The sequence below is a fragment of the Sarcophilus harrisii genome, chromosome 3 (assembly GCF_902635505.1).
Source record: "Sarcophilus harrisii chromosome 3, mSarHar1.11, whole genome shotgun sequence".
Taxonomy (NCBI): domain Eukaryota; kingdom Metazoa; phylum Chordata; class Mammalia; order Dasyuromorphia; family Dasyuridae; genus Sarcophilus; species Sarcophilus harrisii.
Genome location: NC_045428.1, coordinates 262,209,810 through 262,231,470, shown reverse-complemented (window position 1 = coordinate 262,231,470; position 21,661 = coordinate 262,209,810). Strand labels below are relative to the sequence as shown.

The 21,661-nt window shown below is 34.5% G+C and overlaps 1 protein-coding gene and 1 pseudogene across 4 annotated transcripts; both read right to left on the bottom strand.

Annotated features, from left to right (window-relative positions):
* Window positions 1–286: 286 nt before the first annotated feature.
* LOC111719689 lies at window positions 287–20,580 on the bottom strand. Of its 4 annotated transcripts, XM_023498979.2 has the most exons (4): window positions 20,467–20,580; window positions 3,509–3,577; window positions 1,898–2,959; window positions 287–492 (listed from the first exon to the last, which is right to left on the bottom strand). In XM_023498979.2, exons 2-4 carry the CDS (start codon window positions 3,537–3,539, stop codon window positions 416–418), a joined length of 1,170 nt encoding a protein of 389 aa, XP_023354747.2. In that variant the 5' UTR covers window positions 3,540–3,577; window positions 20,467–20,580; the 3' UTR covers window positions 287–415. The 4 variants fall into 4 exon arrangements, with proteins under 4 accessions (XP_023354747.2, XP_031815310.1, XP_031815309.1 ...); XM_031959450.1 differs by having other exon boundaries at window positions 287–2,944; window positions 20,467–20,577; XM_031959449.1 differs by having other exon boundaries at window positions 287–2,959; window positions 20,467–20,576.
* On the bottom strand, window positions 8,283–9,956 carry LOC105749818 (annotated as a pseudogene).
* Window positions 20,581–21,661: the final 1,081 nt, after the last annotated feature.

Below are 21,661 nucleotides of genomic sequence, written 5' to 3'. Positions count from 1 at the left end.
ATCATTTCAATGAGATTAATGTCTGATTCAAGGAAATAGGCTTTTAACAATACAGATACCAAGATATATGGGGAAGGATCAGATTTTTGTTGACTTGCAGAAAACTGGATGAGAAAAGAATCAGAGAATGAAAGTGGAGAGTATGGGCAGAAATGAATATGGAAACTCTTCATTGCATGCCTAGCAGAGTCTACAACTAACTCTGCATGATCTCAAAGGAAGTCACAGTTAATGTTTTCCTGTCTGCAAAGAATTATAAAAAAGACACAGAAATAAAACACAAATATAGAAGATAACCCAGAGGTCAGGCAGTTTACTTATTCTTGCATTTCTCTTGCCAACTTTAAAGAACTCTTTCAGGTCTTCTTGACTTTGTTCATTGGTGGAGTTACTCTATGTGGGCATTTTTTTTTTTTTAATGAATGTTTGTTGACTTTTTCTTCCCCCATGGCTGGTTATCATTGACAAGTATAATGTCAATCCTGGTGACCCCTGCATACAGTTGACAGTAAAAAAAAAAAAAAACATGATTCAAGAATCAGTCTGCTTCACAACTGAGATGTTGATATAAAGAATGGTGGATAGTATGAGGGCAGGAGCATATTGAAATGTCATTACTGAAAGCTAAAAATGAAAAATATCTTTGCTTGGAGCTGTCTCATATCCATTCTTCTCAGAACTGAGTAAAGATGTTATTTTGATCAATATTTGAACTCAACAAAGATATCATTTAGTGTATGTGGCCACAATCATTTGGGACACAGAAGGCACATATTAAACAGGCCAAATAATTTAGACATTTAAGGCCTAAGTCACTGAGAGGGACATTACTTTAGCTCTTGCAGGAGTATATCTTTGTGGACATCATTTTAAACATTTTCTCCAGGGCATTAGAACTGATGTTGATTACCTAGAAGTTATGCTAAGCATAGCTTCCAAAAAGTTTTTCTGAGGAACTACCTTTTCTGGGAGAACAGAGATCAATGTAGTCTTAGCCAAAGAACCATTGCCTATAAGAACTTTGGTTCTGGAGCTAGGACCTACTGTAAGGGAAATTCCAAAAATTAAGGGCTTATATGACTTTCTCTGCAGTGTTCCAGGCCTGCCTTGTAAGATTCTGTTAGAGGAAATGGTCCCATATTGGTCTATTATTCCTTCATTCCTGAGTAGTGATATTTGTCCAATGATCCTGGTATTTTGGAAATGTATTCTGATGATCAAGTCCTGGAATTTGGAGGAAATGTTAATTGATAATTAGGCTTTGGTGTACATTGGCCTGGTAGATTGGCATGGTGTTGGAGAGTTCTGATTGAATGAAAGCATGGTCATTTGGCCTGAGGTTGATAATGTGACACTCAATAGTCCAGGCCTACTGATGATACAACCAAGGGATCAGGCTTTTTGGACTTGTTGTCTTTGAGTTAGTTTTCAAAACAGTCTCTCTCTTCCTGCTAGGCAAGAATTTGTGTTGATATATTCCATCAATAAAAATTGACTTAAAATTAATTCAGGAATCTGGGACCTTTGGAAAAACAGGTTGATAGTTCAAGCCTAGTGGAAATGCAAATGAGTGATTAAGACTTGGGGGAGATTTAGTCTGGCAGTACAGAAATTGAGAAACCAAATCATGGTGCCTTGAACTTGATGAAATTCTGGTCTTTTCATTAGAAACTAATTAATATTTGGTCCAGCAAGTGGGCAGTGCCTCATGATGAAATCTCATGATTTAGGTCTGCTGAAACCCCAACGTCATCACAGTGACTGGCCTCTGATAGATATACATCATGGGAGTCAGAAGATAGTAATGATCCAAATATGTCCTTAGACTTGTTATCAGATTTCTGTGGAATAACTGTCATGTTGTCGGCATATGGAGGAAACACAGAAGCAACCTCACCACAGTAGTCTGGGCATGGTGAATAATCTGTGCCTTTAGCTGGAAATTCAGGGCCTAGTAATGGCAAAGCTTTTGTCCTGGCCTGGAGTTGGGGATTTGATGATGGTAAAACCATGACTCTTCCGTGTGAAGATAGTGTTGATGTGCGTTTAATCCACTGGTAGGGGCAAAATGAGCATGGAATTGTGACCTTGGTATAGAGATTGGTTTGTAATGAAGGTACAGCCCTAGATCTGGGATAAAGAGGAGAATGTGATGGAGTGAAACCTGAAGCCTTCATCCAGGGGCTCAGATTTGAAGCTGTCATAGCTGTAGCCCTGTACCAGTGGTCAAGACATGGCAATGATGTTACTATAGCTCTGTGCCAATGATTCAGGTGAGGTGTTTCCCGCATCCAGGGTTTACCACTTAGGAAAGCTGGTGTCTGTTGATTATGGCATGCTAATGATTCAACCATGGTACCCTCCTGGGATGAGGGATAAAGTGGCACCTCAAACCAGTGGTCAGAGATTGCTGGTGTTGTGGAATATTGGTTGAATTGGTAGTGAGAAACCTTGGGATTCTGGTCAGAGGTCAAAGAATTTTCTCCCCAGGAATCAGGCTGCAACAGAATTTGAACCTTTTGCTCAGGTCTGAGTAGAGGTGTTACACATTGTTCTAGGGATGGTAATGACATAGGAATTCCTTTAGTCTTGTACTCATGATATATTGAAGGCAAAACTGTGGCCATGTAATGATGCTTATGGGGTGAGGGTGGTTTAGTCATCTTCCACTTGTCAAGATAAGGTAACAGCACAGCCACTTTCTCATTGTCGGAGTCAGGCAGATGCCCAGTTGTTTCCTTGTTTTTCTGGTACTGCGAGGGTACAGGTGTGATCCTTCGATCTGAAAGGGGTAATGACTTGGTTTTAGCCTGATTAAAGTGAAATGTCTGCTCATCTCTGGACCACTGGTCTTCTTCCCGTGATGATAAAATCCGATGCTGGGAACATGATAAACTTGATTGGACCTTTGGGTGAAGGTCTTTTGCAGGGAACTGGGCCTCAACTGTTAATGAAAAGACTATGTGAGAGAGAATAAAGAACCACATTAAAAATATAGCCTACGGGAAAAAGAACTGTGGAATATGTGGGAGAGCATAATAGAAATGCATTTTGTATTTGTGTAATAATTTAAAATTACTGAAGTACTTTGCACGAGCATTACTCATGTGATCCGTATGACAAATTTATGAGATAGTCATGGCAGGTACTATTATGCCCATTTGACATGTGAGAAAACTTAAGACACAAAAAAGTTAAAACAACTTGAGTCATAGATAATCAATTGTGAAGGCAACAATTTAGGAGAACTAATATTCACAGAGGTCAACCTGACTGAGCTCATGATGCAGAGATGGGATTAGAACCCATATCTTTCTGTTTCTAGGATAGAGAGCTTTCTGATTTTCAGGATCCTTACAAGACTCAGGATCTGATGTATGAATGTCATAAAAAGAGTATAAATTTTTATAAGAAAATGCATTATGGCATTCATAAGAATAGTGGGCAAGAGTAGGGAGTGATATAATGGGGGCCCCTATTTAAGATGTCTGAAAACCAGAGTTCTCACCTTTTGGAAAAAGTCTCTGTTTTCTCCCCATTCACCTCTTGAAAGGTTTACTTCAGAGTTATTATTATCCTAGAAGTGATAATTAAATAATAAAATGTATTTATAAAGCTTACAAAAAGCTTTGGCCAGCCTGAGACATTTTCTTTCAAACTCATTCTACATTGTCAGTGTTAATGTCAATATATTTATGTAGTTTAATATCTTTTAAGTTTTGAGAAACTTCTCATAATAATTCATATTAAGAAAAAAATAGGGAAGCTAGTCATTGGCCTCTGCTGCACTGGTATATATTGCTCCTCAACTTTACTATAGTTCATTCTACAAAACAAGTAATAAACTGTTTTACATGGAGAACTGTTATGAAGGAGAAAAGAATAATGCTACCCCTACTTGCAGGAATTTAGGAAAAACTAAACCCTTAAGCTAAATGAATAAGGCTATAAAGAAGAAGTTTAAAATATCAGGCTGTGAACTCAAGTGGTACTTTCTTAGGGACCCTTTTCTCATTCTTCATCATCAATTATACAAAACTTATTGCATACTTTTTATTTAATTTTACACAAAATCACCTCAACTCAGGATAACCCAAACCCTCAACTACATTTTTTTATTCTTGTATTCTTAAAGTACGATGAAATTAAATTTAAAATTATGTGAATAATTGTGTGGAATTAACTAAAATAATTGGAATCTGAATAGGCTATAATACAACAACCAAGTCCAAGAAGTACAAGTCTAAACCTCTTCAAAATCCAGCTCCTTCCCCCAGTTAAGTACTCAAAAAAATTTCATTTGGATTTAAAGACTAGAGCTATGATAATGAATTGAAGTCAGCATTTTTGCTAAGTTTTTCCAACATACTTCTCTGTAAAAACTTAAAAACAAAACATATCAAACAAAATTCTATGGGTGAAATTAACAAAACACATTGGGTCATTTTTGCAGCAGAAGGCAGATTAGGAAGACAAAAAAAAGTTTGCAAATAGTAGAGTGGGAAATACCTGGAACCATAGCATGGAAGAAATAGTACTCACTGTGAGCTGTAGGGTGGTAGCAGTGAGAGAAATCAAGCTCCTGGGGAAGTTAAAGGGACTAAATGCCTATTCAGGAAGAGATCTAAAGGACTCCCTGTACTAGGAATGTGCTAATTGGAAGCTCTGTTGCCCTTTTCCAAAATCTTGTTGAAGTTCCAGGAAAGAGAAGAATGGTTGTAGTCACAAGGAAGTAGGAAAACCTATCTGGGGTGAGGACCACAGCGCAAATCAGAACTGCAATCAGAACTCTCCTCCAGTCATATTACTTTGGAAGTACTGAAAACTTGTAAGTATCCACTATGTTGTGAGAGAAACAGAAACTCATTAAAAATCAAACTCAGGTTAGATTTTTCCTTACACCGTTGGGATGAACTCTAAGATAAAAGACCAAAGCCAAGATATAGACTGGAAAAATAAAAACACAAAAAAGAACCTCACCATAAAAAGTTACTTTAGTGATAGAGAAGATCAATCCACAAAGACAGAAAATAATGACTTGAAAATATCTACAAACAAAACCTCAAAGAAATACAAAAATTTGGCTCAAGCCCAAAAAAATTCCTAGAAAAGCTAGAGATTTTTAAAAGAATAAAAAAGTTAAAAAAAATTTTAAGAGTATTAGAGGAAAAATTAGATAAATAAATGAGAGAAATTTAAGAGAATGATGAAAATGAATAAATGGCATGGTAAAAGAGATACAAATATATGGAAGGAAATAATTCCTTAAAAAATCAGAATTGACCAAATGCCAAAAGTAGTACAAAAGCTCATTGAATTACATCCTTAAAAATTACACTGGAGTATGGGGAGGAAACAAGGAAAGATTAAGAGTTATTGGACCACTTGAAAATTATTATTAAAAAAGATCCTACACTTCATCTTTCAATAAATTAAAAAGGAAAAAGGCTCAGATACCTTAAAACCAGAAGACAAAGTAGATTCTGAAGGAATCTACCAATCATATCCTAAAGAAATTCCCAAATAAAAACTTCCAAGAACACAACCAAATTCTAAAGCTCCCAGATTTAAAGACAAAATACTGAAAACATCTGGAAAGAAAGAATTAAAATATGGAGTTACAGTTAAGATTAAGTGAGACTTAGTGTCTACCACTATAAAAGGAAGAGGCTTGAAATATGATAGTCTGGAAGGCAAAAGGAACTACGCTTAAAACAAACATTAAATTACTAAAAAAACTGATAATCCCACATTGAAAAAAATAAACATTTAGTAAAATAGAAAAAAATTCAAACATCCCAATGAAAAGAACAAAACTAAATAGAAAGTTTGACGTAAATATATACAAGACTCAAGAGAAACATAAAAAAAAATAGAAAAACACTGATAGTAGATCATAATGGATATGATTAAGGCATCTAGGCATCTACTTAGATAGAAGGCAACAGTCTGAGTCTAGTAGCTTGAGATGATTTTGAAAGCGGAATGGAAGGGAAAAGATGAATACAATGTGAGAAAGGGAGGAAGAACGGGAAAAATTATTTCACATAAAAGAAATACATTAGAAAGTATCTTTATAATGGGGAGAAAACAGAATGGAATAATGAGCAATACTTGAACTTCAGTTCAATCTGAACTGGTTCAAGAAGAAAGAATACACACATGTATACAATTGGATAAAAAAAAATCTATAGTAGAAGGGCAGGGGTTAACACTGAGGTAAAGGAAAGCTAAGAGGCAAGAGTAGATTAAGGGTGGAAGTGCTCAAGAGAAAAACAGACTTCTGAGGAAGAGATACAGTTAAAAAAGAGAAAGAGAGAAGAATAAATAAAAGACAATGGGATGGAAGAAAAAAAAAAAAACATAGCAATCACAACTGTGAATGGGAATGGGATGGACTTGCCTATAAGATGGTAGAGGATAGCAGAATAGATTTGAAGCCAGAATCTCGCAATGTGATGTTAAAAAGAAATACACTTGAAATAATAGAGTTAAAATAAGGGCCAAGAGGAGGTCATAGCAGACTCTATTATGCTTCAGCTAAAGTAGAAAAAGCAATTATGATTTCAGACAAAGCAAAAGCAAAACTAGACCTAATTTAAAAGAATATCTACATTATTACAAGGTACTACCTATAAATAATGAGTTATTAGTAACACTATACATATATTCACTCAAAGGAAATCCACCAAATTTATGAAGGAAAAGTTAAATAAATGACAGAAAAAAATGATAAAATTATATTAGTGAGGGACTTCAATTTTTCTCCTTTTCAAGTCCTGGATAAATATAACAACAAAATAAATAAATAATTTAAGGAGATGAATAGAATTTTGTTAAAAGTTATATATGATAATATCTTTGCAATATCTTGAACAGGAATAGAAAAGAGTATACCTTTTTCTCAACTTTACATAGAAGCTTTATCAAGATTAACCTTGTTATTAGGGCATAAAAATCTTACAAATTCAGAAAATCAAAAATATTAAATGCAGCCTTTTTGTACCATAATGTAAAATTACATCCCATAAAAAATCTTTGGAGCATAGATTAAAACTAATTGGAAAATAAATAATTTAATTCTAGAGAATGAATGAGTCAAAGAATAAATCATAGGATCTATCAATTTCACTAAAGATAATGATTCCATATCAAATTTCATGGAATGCAGCCAAAAGAGTACTTAGGATGAAAATGTCTAAAGAAAGGATCAACAGGTTGGGCATACAACAAAAAGAAAGAAAAAGAAAACCTAGGAAAACCAACAAATTAAAAATCCCCAATTAAATACCAAAATAGAAATCCTGAAAATCAAAGGAAAGATTAATAAAACTAAGTTAAAAAAACATGAAATTAATGAAGAAATATGGACCTGGATGTATTTAAAAATAGAAATGGTAAATCATTGGCTATTTGATTATAAGAAAGAAAAAAATAGATAATATCAAAAAGGAAAAGGGCAAATACTTCAACAATGAAGATGAAATTAAAACATTTATTAGAAGTTATTTTGCCTAACTATATGCCAATAAAACTGATAATTTTAATGAAATGAATGAATATTTATAAAAATATAAATTGTCCAGATCAACAGAAAAGGCCTAGATGGAATTAAAGTAAATTCTATCAAAAATTTAAAGAACAATTGATTTCAATACTAAAGAAATGGTATGAAAAAATAGGGAAAACAGTCCTGCCAAATTCTTTCTATGACATAAATATGATTTTGATGCCTTAAACACAGAGCCAAAACAAAGTATAGAGACAATTTTTCTAACAAATACTGATACAAAAATTTAAGTAAAATACTTAATAAAATTATAGAAATAAATCATAAAGATAGTACATTATGGGCAAGAATGCACAACTGGTTTAAAATTACAAAAATTATTAACATAGTTGACTATATAAGTAATAAAAGTAATAAAAATCATTATTATATCAATGCAGAATTTTTTTCAAAATAGAATATGTATTTCTATTCAAAACACTAGAAATGATAGCTTTTTAAAAAAGACATTCCACATCTTTATTTTTTAAAAAGGCAGTCCAATTCTTTATTTTTTTTTAATTCAACAAGCAGCAATAGTATATTTGTCACTTTAATGTAGATACAATAATCAAGTTATGCATCCTAATACAATATTTTAGGTTTTTACTTTGTGTCCTTTAAGATACATTAAAGCAAGCACATCAACTTCAAACGTGAGGGAGAAAAAAGTATGATATTTAACCAGATTTCCATCTTTCTGCAGTACTTTACTCATTTATTTATTAAAGTTTTAAGAAATGTCAATGACATGAGTTTGCATGATGCAGACTATAGCAACCTAGAGTTACATTTCCATGTCTTCATCTACAGCACTTCTAGTTTGCTCCATTTCCTGTAGTGTGTCTTTTTGCATTGATGTGATAATTTTGAATTTTGTTCTTTTACTGCTGAAGTTCATATTTAATGAAAAAGTAGATTCTGCATCTATGCCTTCCTTTTCTGAATCATAGTTAATCATTTTTACATCGAGTAATGATTTGATAGTTTTTGCTAATTTCTTTTCATTCATTTATGTGATTATCATGAAGCTCTTTGAAATTGATGTTTTCACTACTGTTAAAAGCAAATAGTACTGCCATTTGATATGTTGTCACCATGGTCACACAGGGTTTAGACAAATAATTCATTTTAACATCACTTGTTACAAAGATAATGTAATCATGACGGCTTCTTTCCACTGAGATGTTGGGTATAAAATAATTTATTCTTCTATATATTTTTCCAGTTACTGAGGGAGGGCAAATATATAGGAAGGAGACTGAGTAAGAAATCATGTACCAGCATGTAGGTAGGACATATATTTGAAAGTTAATTCCCAAATAGATTACAATATCCTAATTTTTAAAAAATTGTTGAATTTGTTAAGATAAAGCAATTGACATTTATTTCTGCATATTTATTTGATTGGAGTTTTCTTGTAGATTCATATCTATGGGCTAGCTTTAATTTATGGATCATGGCTTCTTTAGAATCCATAGATATAGATGTCACGAATTAAACATTTGGCCAATAGTAGGTCTGGCATGCAACTTTTGAAAAACATCTTTATCCATCAACATATTTGAAAACAATAATGAATCTGACAAGCTTATTTTCCACTTCATTTTCAGTCATTTCTTTTGCTGATTTCTTTTCCTGTGAGTTGTCATAGTGCAACTGTTTTGGATTCTTTATAGTTTACTACCGATATAAGTCTTATTCAGGGCACTCATTGATCACCATTCAAAACAGTGTTGGTAAGTTGGGAAAATTTACCATGTATCTCAAAAACTGGTTCTACAAAAATTGAGTTGGCATATTTTCCTGAGAAAAATTACCAGATATTCTAAGAACCTTATCATGAATATGGCTCTGTGAACCATTTGGCACAGCATAAAGCAAGATGTACATATTTATCATGTCACTTATTTTCTGCTATTAAGATAACATTGTGATATTCTGCATGCAGGAATTGTAAATGGGCTGCCACCATTCACTGCCGACATTCATAAATCACTTTACTATATGAATTTGGATAGAAATATTTTCTACATTGCATTTCTTAAACTTTAAATCTACTTAGGTACTTTCCCACATATTGCAAACAGCTTGATTCCTGCAATAAATTTGAAGTTTCTTGTTTGTAATACTGCACTATTTCAGTTAAAAAAAGACAACTCAAAAATTTCCAGGTAAAACTTAAAAGGGGAATTTTTTCTCATACTGTTCAACATGAACAAATGAGCTAATAACCCTATAGATTACTTTTTGATTTGGGTCTTCCTCATAGTTATCAGTTTTTATTTCTTGAAAGATCATTAATATAAGGATTGCCTGTGATGGCTCCACCATCAATTTTCTCCACCTATCCAATACTAGGTTCTCCTATTTCCATAAGTAGTTCATTCATATTTATTCTACCTTATCCATATACTGAAGGTGAGCATGTCAGTTCTTAAAAATTGTGTTTTGAGGTACTTGTATAAATTGTCCATACTTCCTCTTTGTATATTCTTCCCAATACCTATGATAAATAACCAATACTTATTCTCCAAAGTTCAGAATTCTCTTGTGCAAATGGCATACATCATTTTCCAAAAAATGTTTAGTCTCTGTGAAAGTCTTTCATCAAGAGGTTCAAGATAGACCACATATAGTGATCATACCAAGCTACTTTTTCCAACATAATCCAACATGATAACAGCTTTAATTGTTAAGAGTTTTTCCTATCTTTTATCAAAATTCACTGCACCTCTTGTGGTTTCAGGGACCTTGTGGGAGGAGTTTAAGGTTGAAATCTGTCTGGAGAGACAGGTCAAGAGGAGGGGAATGGGAAACTTTGGACCTGGCTGGGCTGTTAACTTGGTTTCCTCCTGATGGTGCTGCCTTGGAGGCTCTAAACTCATGAATAAGAAGGTTGGGAGGGAGACTTTTGAGGCGGGAGAGATCCAGCACCAAGAAAGGAAGTAGGCAGGCAGCAGCCCACTAGGGAGCCCTCCCCAAGCATCTGCCATTCACCAGGCCTCCTCTGTGGATCTAGACTATGGACTAGATACGGATCTCCACAGTCTGAGGATGCCTCCCCACGAGGAGAGAGGTAGAAGCTTTTCTTAAGATAATAAGGGGCATCTCTAAAATAAACAACAACAACAACAACAACAACAACAAAAACATTATCTGTAATAAGGATAAAATAGAAGCCTTTCAAATAAGAACAGGAATGAAACAAGCTTGTCAATTATCATCATTACTATTGAATATAGTACAGTGGTACCTTGGTAGTCACTGTTAATTGGTCCAGAAGACACAAAGAGTGACAAAAAGAACAAGTACCAAATGATTTTTTCCCTTAAGGAATATGCCTCCAGTGTACTACCTAACCATTCTTCGCCACTCAATTCCACAAAGGAACAAATGAGGCTATGAAGAAACAAGCCAGCCCAGCCAACCCAAACCAGCCTAGCTAAGTACCTCCCTTCCTAACCCAACTCACTTTCTGAGAGAAATCTAATTCTTTATACTCTTTCCCCCCTACATACTGTCCAAAGCCAAAACTATTGAAGAATTACTTTATACAGACAGAAAAAACACTAGCAAAAGTCATTTGAAGAAATAAAATGTCAAGGAAATCAGTAGGAGAAAAATGTGAAGGAAGGGGGTCTAACAGTACCACTTCTCAAACTATATTACAAAGTGATCATCATGAAAACAGTTTGGTACTGGAGAAGAAATAGAGGAGTTGCTCAGTGAAACATATTAAGCATATACTTTTTTTTTAATTAAAGCTTTTTATTTTCAAAACATATGCATGGACAATTCTTCAACATTAACCCTTGCAAAACCCTCTAATTTTCTCCCCTTTCCCCACGCCCCTTCCTAGACGGCAAGTAGTCCAACATTTGTTAAACATGATAGAAATATATGTTAAATCCAATATATGCAATATTTATACAATTATTGTGCTGCAGAAGAAAAAAAGCAAAATAAAATGCAAGCAAGCAACAACAAAAAGAGTGAAAATGCTATGTTGTGAACCACACTCATTTCCCATAGTTCTCTCTCTGGGTGTTTCTCATGTTCTTCATCAATGAACAATTGGAACTGATTTGAATCATCTCATTGTTGAAGAGAGCCACATCCATCAGAACTGATTATCGTATAGTTTTGATGCCGTGGTTCTGTTCATTTCACTCACTATCAGTTCATGTAAATTTCTCCAGGCCTCTCTGAAATCATTCTGTTGGTTGTTTCTTACAGAATAATAAATTCCATATTATTCCATATACCATAACATTCAGTCATTCTCCAATTGATGGGCATCTGTTCAGTTTCCAGTTTCTTGACACTACAAAAAGGGCTGCCACAAACATTTTTGCAAGGCGTATACTTTATAGAAGCAAATCAGCATAGTAGCCTAGTATTTGATAAATCCAAAGATCCCAGTGACTGTGATAAGAACTTACTATTTGACAAAATCTACTTGGAAAACTGGAAAGTAATGGGTTAGAATCTAGGGATAGATCTCTCACCATACATACTAAGTTCAAAATGAGTATGTGGTTTAGACATAATGGAGGAATCTACTACAAGAAGCATGGAAGAAATTATCTGTAAGATCCATGGATAGGGGAAGACTGTACGACCAAACAAAAAACTGATTTTCAAGGAACATAAAATAGGCAATTTTGATTACATAAAATTAAAACTCTTTCTACAAACCAAAACAAAGCAGTCAAAATCAGAAGAAAAGCAAGAAACTCTAAAAAAAATTGCAGCAGGTTTGTCTGACAAAGATTTCATTTCCCAAATATATAAAAAATAGTTTCCCAAATGATAGTCAAAGGATATGAACAGGTAGTTTTCAGAAGAAACTAAGTGTTATATATATATATATATATATATATATATATATATATATATATAAAATCATATGAAAAATACTCTAAATCATCAATAATTACAGAAATGCAATTAAAACAATACTGAGATACTAACTCATACCATTAGATTGACTAAAATGACAGAAAATGAAAATGACAAATACTGGAGAGGATATAAAAAATAGACAAACTAATGTGTACTATTGGTAAAGGTGTTAGTTATCCAAAACTGTTTTGAAACTATGTCCAAAGGGCTATACAATCAGGTACATCATTTGAATTAGTATACTACTAGGTCTATTTTCTATGGAGAGTGAAGGAAAAGGAAAATTGTGCATAGGGACAAAATATAGTAGCACTTTTTGTGGTAGCAAAGAATTAGAAATTAAGGGGATGTCCATTAACTGAGGAATGGGCAAACAATTTATATTATATTATACATAGAATGTTACAGTATATAGTATGTTATATAACAATATACTTTGTAACAAAAGTATAGCTTTAGAAAAACCTGTGATAACATATGAAGTGATACAAAGTGAAGTGACCAGAATCAAGAGAACACTCTCCATAGTAAGAGCAATAAATAAAGATAATCAACTATGAAAGGCTTAGAAACTTTGATCAATTCAATTTCTACCACAATTTCAATGGACTCATGATGTAAAATGCCATCCCAGATAGAGAACTAACACTCTCAAAAGTGCAGAATGAAGCACATTTTTTTCTTTTATTTTTCTTGGTTTGATTTCCCTTCAGAATATGACTAACTCAGACATGTTTTACATAATTATATATTATATAATGGACATCATATGTCTTGTCTTCTCAATGGATAGCTTGTTTGTCTGTTGTTTCCCCTTTCATGTTAGATTGGGTTTCTTGAGGACAGGGATTATTTTTTTGCCTTTCTTTTTATTCCCAATATTTAACAGAGGGTTCAGCATATATGACTGGACACTTAATAAATGCTTACTGATTAATTGACCAAGAGTTTAGATGAGCAATAAAGGAGAGATATATGCATAGTGTACAGTTTTTAGAGAATGGGAAGACTTGGGTGTATTTGTAGGCAGGCAAAGAATTCATTACCTCAGGAGAGATTAAAGATTAGAGAGAGGGGGTGATAGTTGAGGTAATGTGCTGATGAGGGTGAGAAGGGAATGGGATTAAAGGTACATGGAGAGTTGCTTGACTTTAGCAAAAGAGAAGGGCCTATCAGAAACTGGAATGAAAGAGACACAGTGAAAAGGATGCTATCATTGGAGTGTGATAAGAGGAAGGGTAGCAAGGCCCTGAGTGAGTGAAAGTTCTGGAGAAAGCTTGAAGACAGAGGTTTTGGAAGGATTGCTATGACAAGTGGAATAAAGAATCAAGAAAGCAGAAAAAAAAAGAGAAGCAGAAAAATTTCCAAATAATAATGAAGGCTTGGTTGAGATGAGATCACACCAATTTGCAATGAATCCAGATAACACTAATTTGTGACTTCCTCCACTTCCATGAGTAGGACTGAGAAAGATGATAGGAAGGATCTAGGGTTGGGGCATGGCAAACTGTGAGTAGCAACTAGACAAAGGACAAAGGAAGAAGATATTTGAGAGATTAGTCATGATGAAGTGGTGCACTAAGGGGCTGAGATTGAAAAGAGGAAACTATGGTCAGAAGAGGAATGATAGCTTTGGAGTCTTGAAGGGAATTAGGAGTCATAGCAATTTAACGAAATATTGGATTAGTTGTTAAAAAAAAAAACAAAAACAAAAAACTTGAGATGGAATGATAAAAATTTTGATTAGATAAAGGAATTTTGGAGTTCTTGAACTAAAATAATAAGGGCAATAGTAAGATCAAGTATATGACCACTTGTATGGTTGTTGTATCGTTGTTGTATGGTTGAAATACAATGGAAGAGTAGGTCATGGGATCTGGAAAGATTGAGCAACTGCAAAGTTGGAATATCTGAAGGAAAATCAACATTTATATTGAAGACGCCAAGAATCTAAGGACAGCAGTTGGTGTGAGAAAATCTCCTAAGTCTACCACAATATTATAAAAAGGAGGAATAATATCTCTGAGGGAGTTGAATAATTTAAATAATGTGAAACCTTAAGAGGAAGAGCTTGCTGAAAATGAATAGTGAGAGTCTGAAAGCAGTAAGAGATCCAGAAATATTCTAGAGAATGTGACAATGTACAGCCAGTCATGGAAAGACTGATTGGGACAGTCTCATCTTTAGGGAACTAAGTCTCAAGTGAATAATGATGAATTGTAAAACAACAAGCAAGAAAGATGTCTAAAATGGAACAAAGAGTGTTCATTTTTGAGTGGGAGTTCCAGAAGCACAATGGAAGGGACAGTCAGGGTGCAACATTAAGGATCTATGACTGAGATAGATAGCAATAAAGGCACGTACACTGATGTTGAAAAAGACACTATGGCCAGGTAAGCAGGAACAAATCTTGGTTATGTTTTTGCTGTTAGTAAGATAGGGAGGAAGAAAATTCAAATGTCTCTGAAAACTTTTAGCTCATTCTTATAAAAATAGCTGGTATATAGCACTTTAAGATTTCCAAAGTGCTTGATATATGCTGTCTAGTGAACAGGTGATATTATCATAATTTTATAAATGAGGACATTGAGGCTCCAGAAGGGACTGCAGTGGTAGTGACTGAGGTAGGATCTGAGTTTACACTTATTATCTCCAAGTATAGCACTCTATCCTTAGGCCACTAAACTGCCCCAGTTTTCTAGTTTCTCTTTTGAAGAAAATACATGAGACTAGAGATATCAAATTTAAGGCCTGCAGGAGGCTTGTAAAATTAAAAAAAAAACCACATAAAAAGTTTATGTTTAACAAAATAAAACAAAAAATCAATAGAAACTAAATATTAATTTGTGATTTTCTAATTCCACATGGGGCCAGTTATTTGAGTTTGACATTAATTCTTTTAGACAGTATCCTTTGTAAATGTCTTAATGTCTGTATGTCTTAATGATTATCTCCATAGCAAGAAGCATAATGTCATGATTATAGTAGAAATTTTTTACATAATTTACATAATATAGTACAAATGAACAGTCAGATTTCTCTTCCTGTTAGAAATAGAATCTGCATATCTGGCTTTGGATTTGGGAAATAGACTCCCTAAAACGCCTATATATAAATATTCTCTTTAACTCTTCTTTACCACAGGCAGAAGTTTAAATAAATTTCATTTTTATCCATGTTTAAAATCTATCTTTCAAGTAAAGCAACAGTCCTTTAGGTGGCAGGTTATACCATGTCCATCCCAATTTATGAGCCTCTGGAAGCAAAAAGACAATTAAGAGAGTTGGGGTTATCAAAAGATATATCATCAACCCATCAGCAACTTAAATACTTTTAATAGTAAGAGTTCCCCTCCCTGAGAAATCCATTATGGTGAGGAAACTATAAAAATGTTGAGTCATTCAAACAAAATATCTGCTTGCTCCCAACAGTTGGAGGAGTGTTTTGGGAAGCCAGGAAGAGGGAAATCCAGGGATTACCTTGAAAAGTTCAGCAATAGATAGAATAGAGGAAAGAAAAGGTAGGTGTTTAAAGAAATAGGCAGTTAAGTAGTGCAATATAGAGAGTGTTATTCCTGGAATAAGAAGAACTTAAAAATCAAATCCAGTATTAAGACACTTACTAGATATGTGATCCTTTGTAAATCACTTAACCCTGATTGCCTCAGTTGCCTTATCTGTAAAATAAACTGGAAAATGAAAATGACAAGCCACTCCAGTATCCTTTCCAACAAAATCTCAAATGGAGGCATGGAATCAGGCATGACCAAATTGACTCCACTATGATAAAATTCAGTAAAATGTGAATTAAGTGACCACAATCAGTTTGAAGAAATTGCCACAATTTTTCACTGTCTTTTTAAATTTGAATTCCCTGATGATGTTTGTTTGTTAGTTTCAGAAAACAGAGCTATAAGGAGGTTAAATGACAGATTGCACGGTACAGTAAATCAGAGCAGTGAACTTAAGAGACAGGAAAACTTGTGTCTGATTCATGACCAGACACAAGCTCTGAGATCTTAGGCAAATTATTTGACTCTTCTCAACTTGAACTTCCTCATCTGTAAAAAGGAGAAATAATAATAGCATCAACTTCAAGTCTAGTAAGAATCAAATGGTATCAGTGGCAGATCTGGAATTTATACCTAGACATTTCAATAACCAATCTGTTGCTTTTTCAATTTATGAAAGCCATCTCTTGAATCAAAGGCTATCACACTTTGGTAACTTCTTGAAATGAAGCATCCCTTAATTCCTTAGGAAAATGTATCCTCGTTTTCACCCCAGCCATTTTCTTCCCTGCTATAAATCTACATCTTTCCCTACTTCCTCCTCAACTTTTCACCTCTATCCTGAAAACTGTGATCAAATCAACATCACTATTGTCTCTGGAAAATGATGTGTCACCGATTGCCCTATTAGCCCAGCCATTACAATGGGCTTCCATAATCAAAATATATTTCCATAATTGTAAAATATGGGCTAGCTCCTTGGAGGGCTTCAGGGTCAGCCAGAGTGAGGACAAATCACTTTAGGTCTTTAGGGGAGAAGTGAAGGAAGCAGGCAAGTTGCCATGAGGCTTGCCAAAGAAGTCTTCTGGGTTCTGAAATTTGAATCTCCAGCCTCTCTCCTCCTCTTCCTGCTGCCAAGTCACTCTCCCTTCTCTCCCTACCCTCCAGTCCTTGCCAACCATTATCTTACTACCAAACATTTGGCAAGCACCAAAGGTGAGGAGAGCCATTGTCCAAATATATGCTAATAGAGCCATTGTCTTACATTGAATAGGTAGTTAGCCTTAAGTGCTCTGTATTCTCAGATTCAAGTACACCTATTCAGAGTTTCAGTCCTCTACACATAATCACCCCGTTCCATTTGTTTGTTGCTTCCTTCTAAGTTTCTGGAAGTCAAATACTGTCCCTCATTTGCGTTTGTATCTCTACTCTTTACCACAGGACTCCATAATTTTGATAATTTCTTAGTTATGTAATGTTGGAGAAACTGAGCCATATAGAGATTAAAGAGTATTTGATAATTTATTAAATGGAGAGATTTATTGGGACCAGATGGATCCATGGTTTGGTCCTAGGGCTGAATGAGACTATTATCTCTAAGAATCCAGCAAGCAATGAGAATTCTCAATGATCTATATACACACATGGCTCAGACTCAGGGTGGGTAGACTGAGGTGGAGGTGGAGTCAGGCTGCTGAGAGTAGGAATGGGGCTCTGACAAGGTCGGGTGAGCCTCTGGAGATGAGATGACATAATCAGGGGGAGACACCCCGGACATGGGGAGAGACATATTTATAAGACAGTATCTGACATTCTGATAGCTTGGGATAGGGAGAGGCATTCTGATATTCTAAAACATAAGATCTTTTATCCTTATCATGTATTCTGATAAAGGAGGAGGGGAGGTTTTGCAGGACTGAGAAGCAGGGAAACTGAGTCAGGACTGGGTCAGGATAATTATGGAAACTGAGAACTGTGGCATAACAATTACAAGAAGACACTTTTGTCTAGGTTTGTGAATTTCATTAGTTTATGTATATTCTCTCCTCTCTCCCCAATGAGGAATTCCCTCTTCCAATGAATATTGGCAAGTATTTTGCAATTTATAGTTTTCTAGAGCTTGCTACTTGTACAAGGAGGGTAAGCAAGTTGTTTAGGGTCAATCAGCTAATTATTGTGTCAGAGGCTGGACTTCAATTAAACTTCTCAGTTCAACTACACCACATGATCAAGTCAAAAAATTACTTCTGGGGGAAAGGAATTATATAAAAAATATTTATAACAGCTCTTTTTGTGGTGGCAAAGAATTGAAGGGATGACCATCAATTGAGGAATGGGTGAACAAGATGTGGAATATAATTGTTAAAGAATACTGTTGTGCTGTAGAAAATGATGAGCAGGATCCTTTTAGAAAAACGTGAAAATACTTATAAGAACTAATGTAAAATGGAATGAGTAGGACCAGAACACTGACTATAGTAACAGTAATATTATACAATGATCAACTGTAATTGACTAGCTATACTCAGAAATATAATGATCCAAGACAATTCCTTATAATGAAAAACACTATCTGCTACTGGAAAAAGAACTGAATGCCAATCAATGCATACTATTTTTTATATTTTTAACAACATGACTAATATGGAAATATGCTTTCCTTGACTGCACATATATAATATGTAAGAAATTGTCTGTCTTTTCAATGAGGAGAAAGGGGAGAGAATTTGGAACTCAAAATGAAAAATGAAACATAAATGTAAAATTTATTTTTACATATAATTGGAAAAATATTTACTTTAAATAAAATGTGAATTAAAAAATATTTTTTGAAAATACTGGTCTAAGTTATCTTAGACTACTTTATCCTTCTCAACATCTCACAAATTTCCTTTCTGTAGGAATTAATTGAAAGCATGTTTTGTAAGCCTTAGGGAAGGGAACTGCTTATGCCAAAAAATTGGCATAAACATGCTGCCACTGAGATGGGTACCTTAGGCACAACTCTATTGCTCAGCTTTCTCCTCCTTTTTTTCTCCTTCCACTCTCAAACCCAAGAAAAAGTTCTTGGGGTGCTCTGGTAACCCCAACCTCCTTTATCACTTATCCTGTCTTAGTTTCAAAGGGAATCTCACTAATTCAGAATTTCAGAAATAACAAGAAACAATGTATTTCATAATTTTCCAAGATCAGGAACTCAAATTCACTTTTAGCTTGTGAATATATATCTTCCCTGAAGGACAAATCAAGGTCTCATAAATAAACAACAGGGATATGGTAAAGAAAGGAAAAAAAAACTCATTATCTAGAAGAATGTTACTTTCCCCCCAAAAGACTGAAAGCTAGGTGTGTGTACTTTCTGATATTGTACTAACACTATGCCTCCAGGCATGTGTCCAACTATTATGACATCACAATGCATCAGCTGACTTTAGCCCATGATAGTAGTAATTATAGTCAGTGCAGGATAAACTCAGAAATGATCTTGTTTTTGCTGTTATATAAAATATATATTTCTTTTTTATAAACTATATCACGTCAATCTTTTCAGAAAAAGATTGTATTTTGGCAAGCACTGAATTCTTTAGAGCTGAGCTTTTAGAGTCAAACTTGTTTCCAATTCCTTTTAAGGGGACATTTGTAATCCTCCTCCATCATTAATAAAGAGCTTAAAGGGAGCTTGTGTACATATGTTAGAACTAGAATTGTGTGTATGTGAGAAAGAATTTTTATAGCATTCACTTGTAAAAATGACCATAATATGCTTTACAGAGTGTTAAGGAGAAACAAAAGAGATAAAGTAAAGACATTTGGGTAACCATCTTATTTTGCGGAGGGTATTATGAAATCTTCTCCACAGAACTTTCAAACTTTGTGCCTGACTTTGCATTCATCTCCTATTCTCCTTTACTTTACCAATCAATGTACACATATGATTTCTCCATTAATTTGTATTAAATCAATGATTTGTTATACTATCAATAATATATGAGGAAAACAGGATCTCAACTGGCTAAAAATATAATATTAGGGCTTTGCTATTGAAGAATGTAACAAAGTCAGAAAAGATGGCTAAGTGGATAAAAAACAAAGTTACATTTAAGTTAGAAAACAAACTAGTTTATCTTTTTCAGGATAAAATTCATTTGTAAGCTAAGACAAAGAAAATCTTGGCAATATTTTGCCTTATAGTTCTCTGTAAAAGAAGGTTTTCATCTAATGGTCAACAACAATAGTCTTTTAATTTTGGCTTTGGCAAAGTCTTTTGTTAGCTGATTGTGGAGGCTATGATAAGCCCGAAGAAATGACAGGTTCTATTTTCTGTCCCCACATGCACACATGCAAATGTTTATACATATTATTTATAGTAATTGGATATGAGAAGATATGAACAGGCCAGAAGATAAAACTCAGAAGCTCATTACTAGAGAACAATTGTAAAAGAGGTGGTATGGCCTGTGTGACTAGCAGTTATAATCAGAAAAAAACAACAACTTACCCAGTGGAGACACCAAGAACCCAGCAGTGTCAAAGAGATTAAATGCACAGCCATCAGACAACCATACCCCTCTACCCTCCCAGGGAAACTGGCAAGACAGAGATCAGGTCCAGCAAGAAGAGTACAATGACATCACCAGACATTTGTGGTGCCTCACAGTTGCAGGTGCTGGTTTCCCTCACATGTGCATCCTCTGGCCAAATTTGTTCTCCATATTTGTATCATCCATCTGTATAATCTATTCTACCCAATGATGGTGTGTGTATTTGTGGAAGAACATACCCCTGGATAATGGGGTAAATGTTCTATTTTTTTATACTCCTTTTTCACTAAATACCTTGCATTGAGCTCTGTCCTTTGGATGACTAGACAAAAGAAAGCACGTTAGTGAGGACTAATAAGCCATGGTTTTGAGTGGAAATGAATACACACAAAGTGCTTGAACTTGAGGTAGCTATTCTGTATTCTGAGGGCTTCACATGAAAAAGAGGCATGATCCAGGAATGATAATACTTACAAATACCCAATAAGCATTTGTTTGTATGATTATTTGTAGAGCTACAGATGTAATTGAATCTTAAGATTCTTAAAATTTATCCTTAGGAATCATCGTAGTCCAACCCTCTCCTACAGAAATCATAAAATTGATTCCCAGAAAAGTTAAATGACTTGTCCGAAGTCATATAAAGAAAAAAGTGACAGAGCTAGCACTCAAACTCCAGCTCTCTAAGGTGGCTCAACAACCCAGTGGCACTGCACTAGTTTCTGTGCTGTCCCTCCAATATGTCAGCTCCATCTTCTGACTCTTCTTATCCATTCTTCCTTTCAGCTTTCCTGGTCTTCTTTCAAGAATCAAGTCAGGTTGTACCTTCTGCTGGAGATCTTTTCTAGCTGTTAATGCCTTCTCTCTGAAATACCCTCCATTTCCCCTGTATATATCTCATGGGTATTTTTGGTATCTTGTTTTTCTTGTCCAAATGTGAGCTATTTGAAGGCTTGGTAGGAAACAAGTTTTGGCTTTTCCTTATATTCCTAGTTCCTAGAGAAAGTACTTAATATTTGCTTATTGACTGATTGAATGGGTATTTAAAAAACCTATTCATCTTTAAAAGAATTATTACTGAGATAATTTTCTATCTTTAATCCTATAGGAAATGTAACTAATCCATTTTTAATTGTACGACTTAAAAAATAG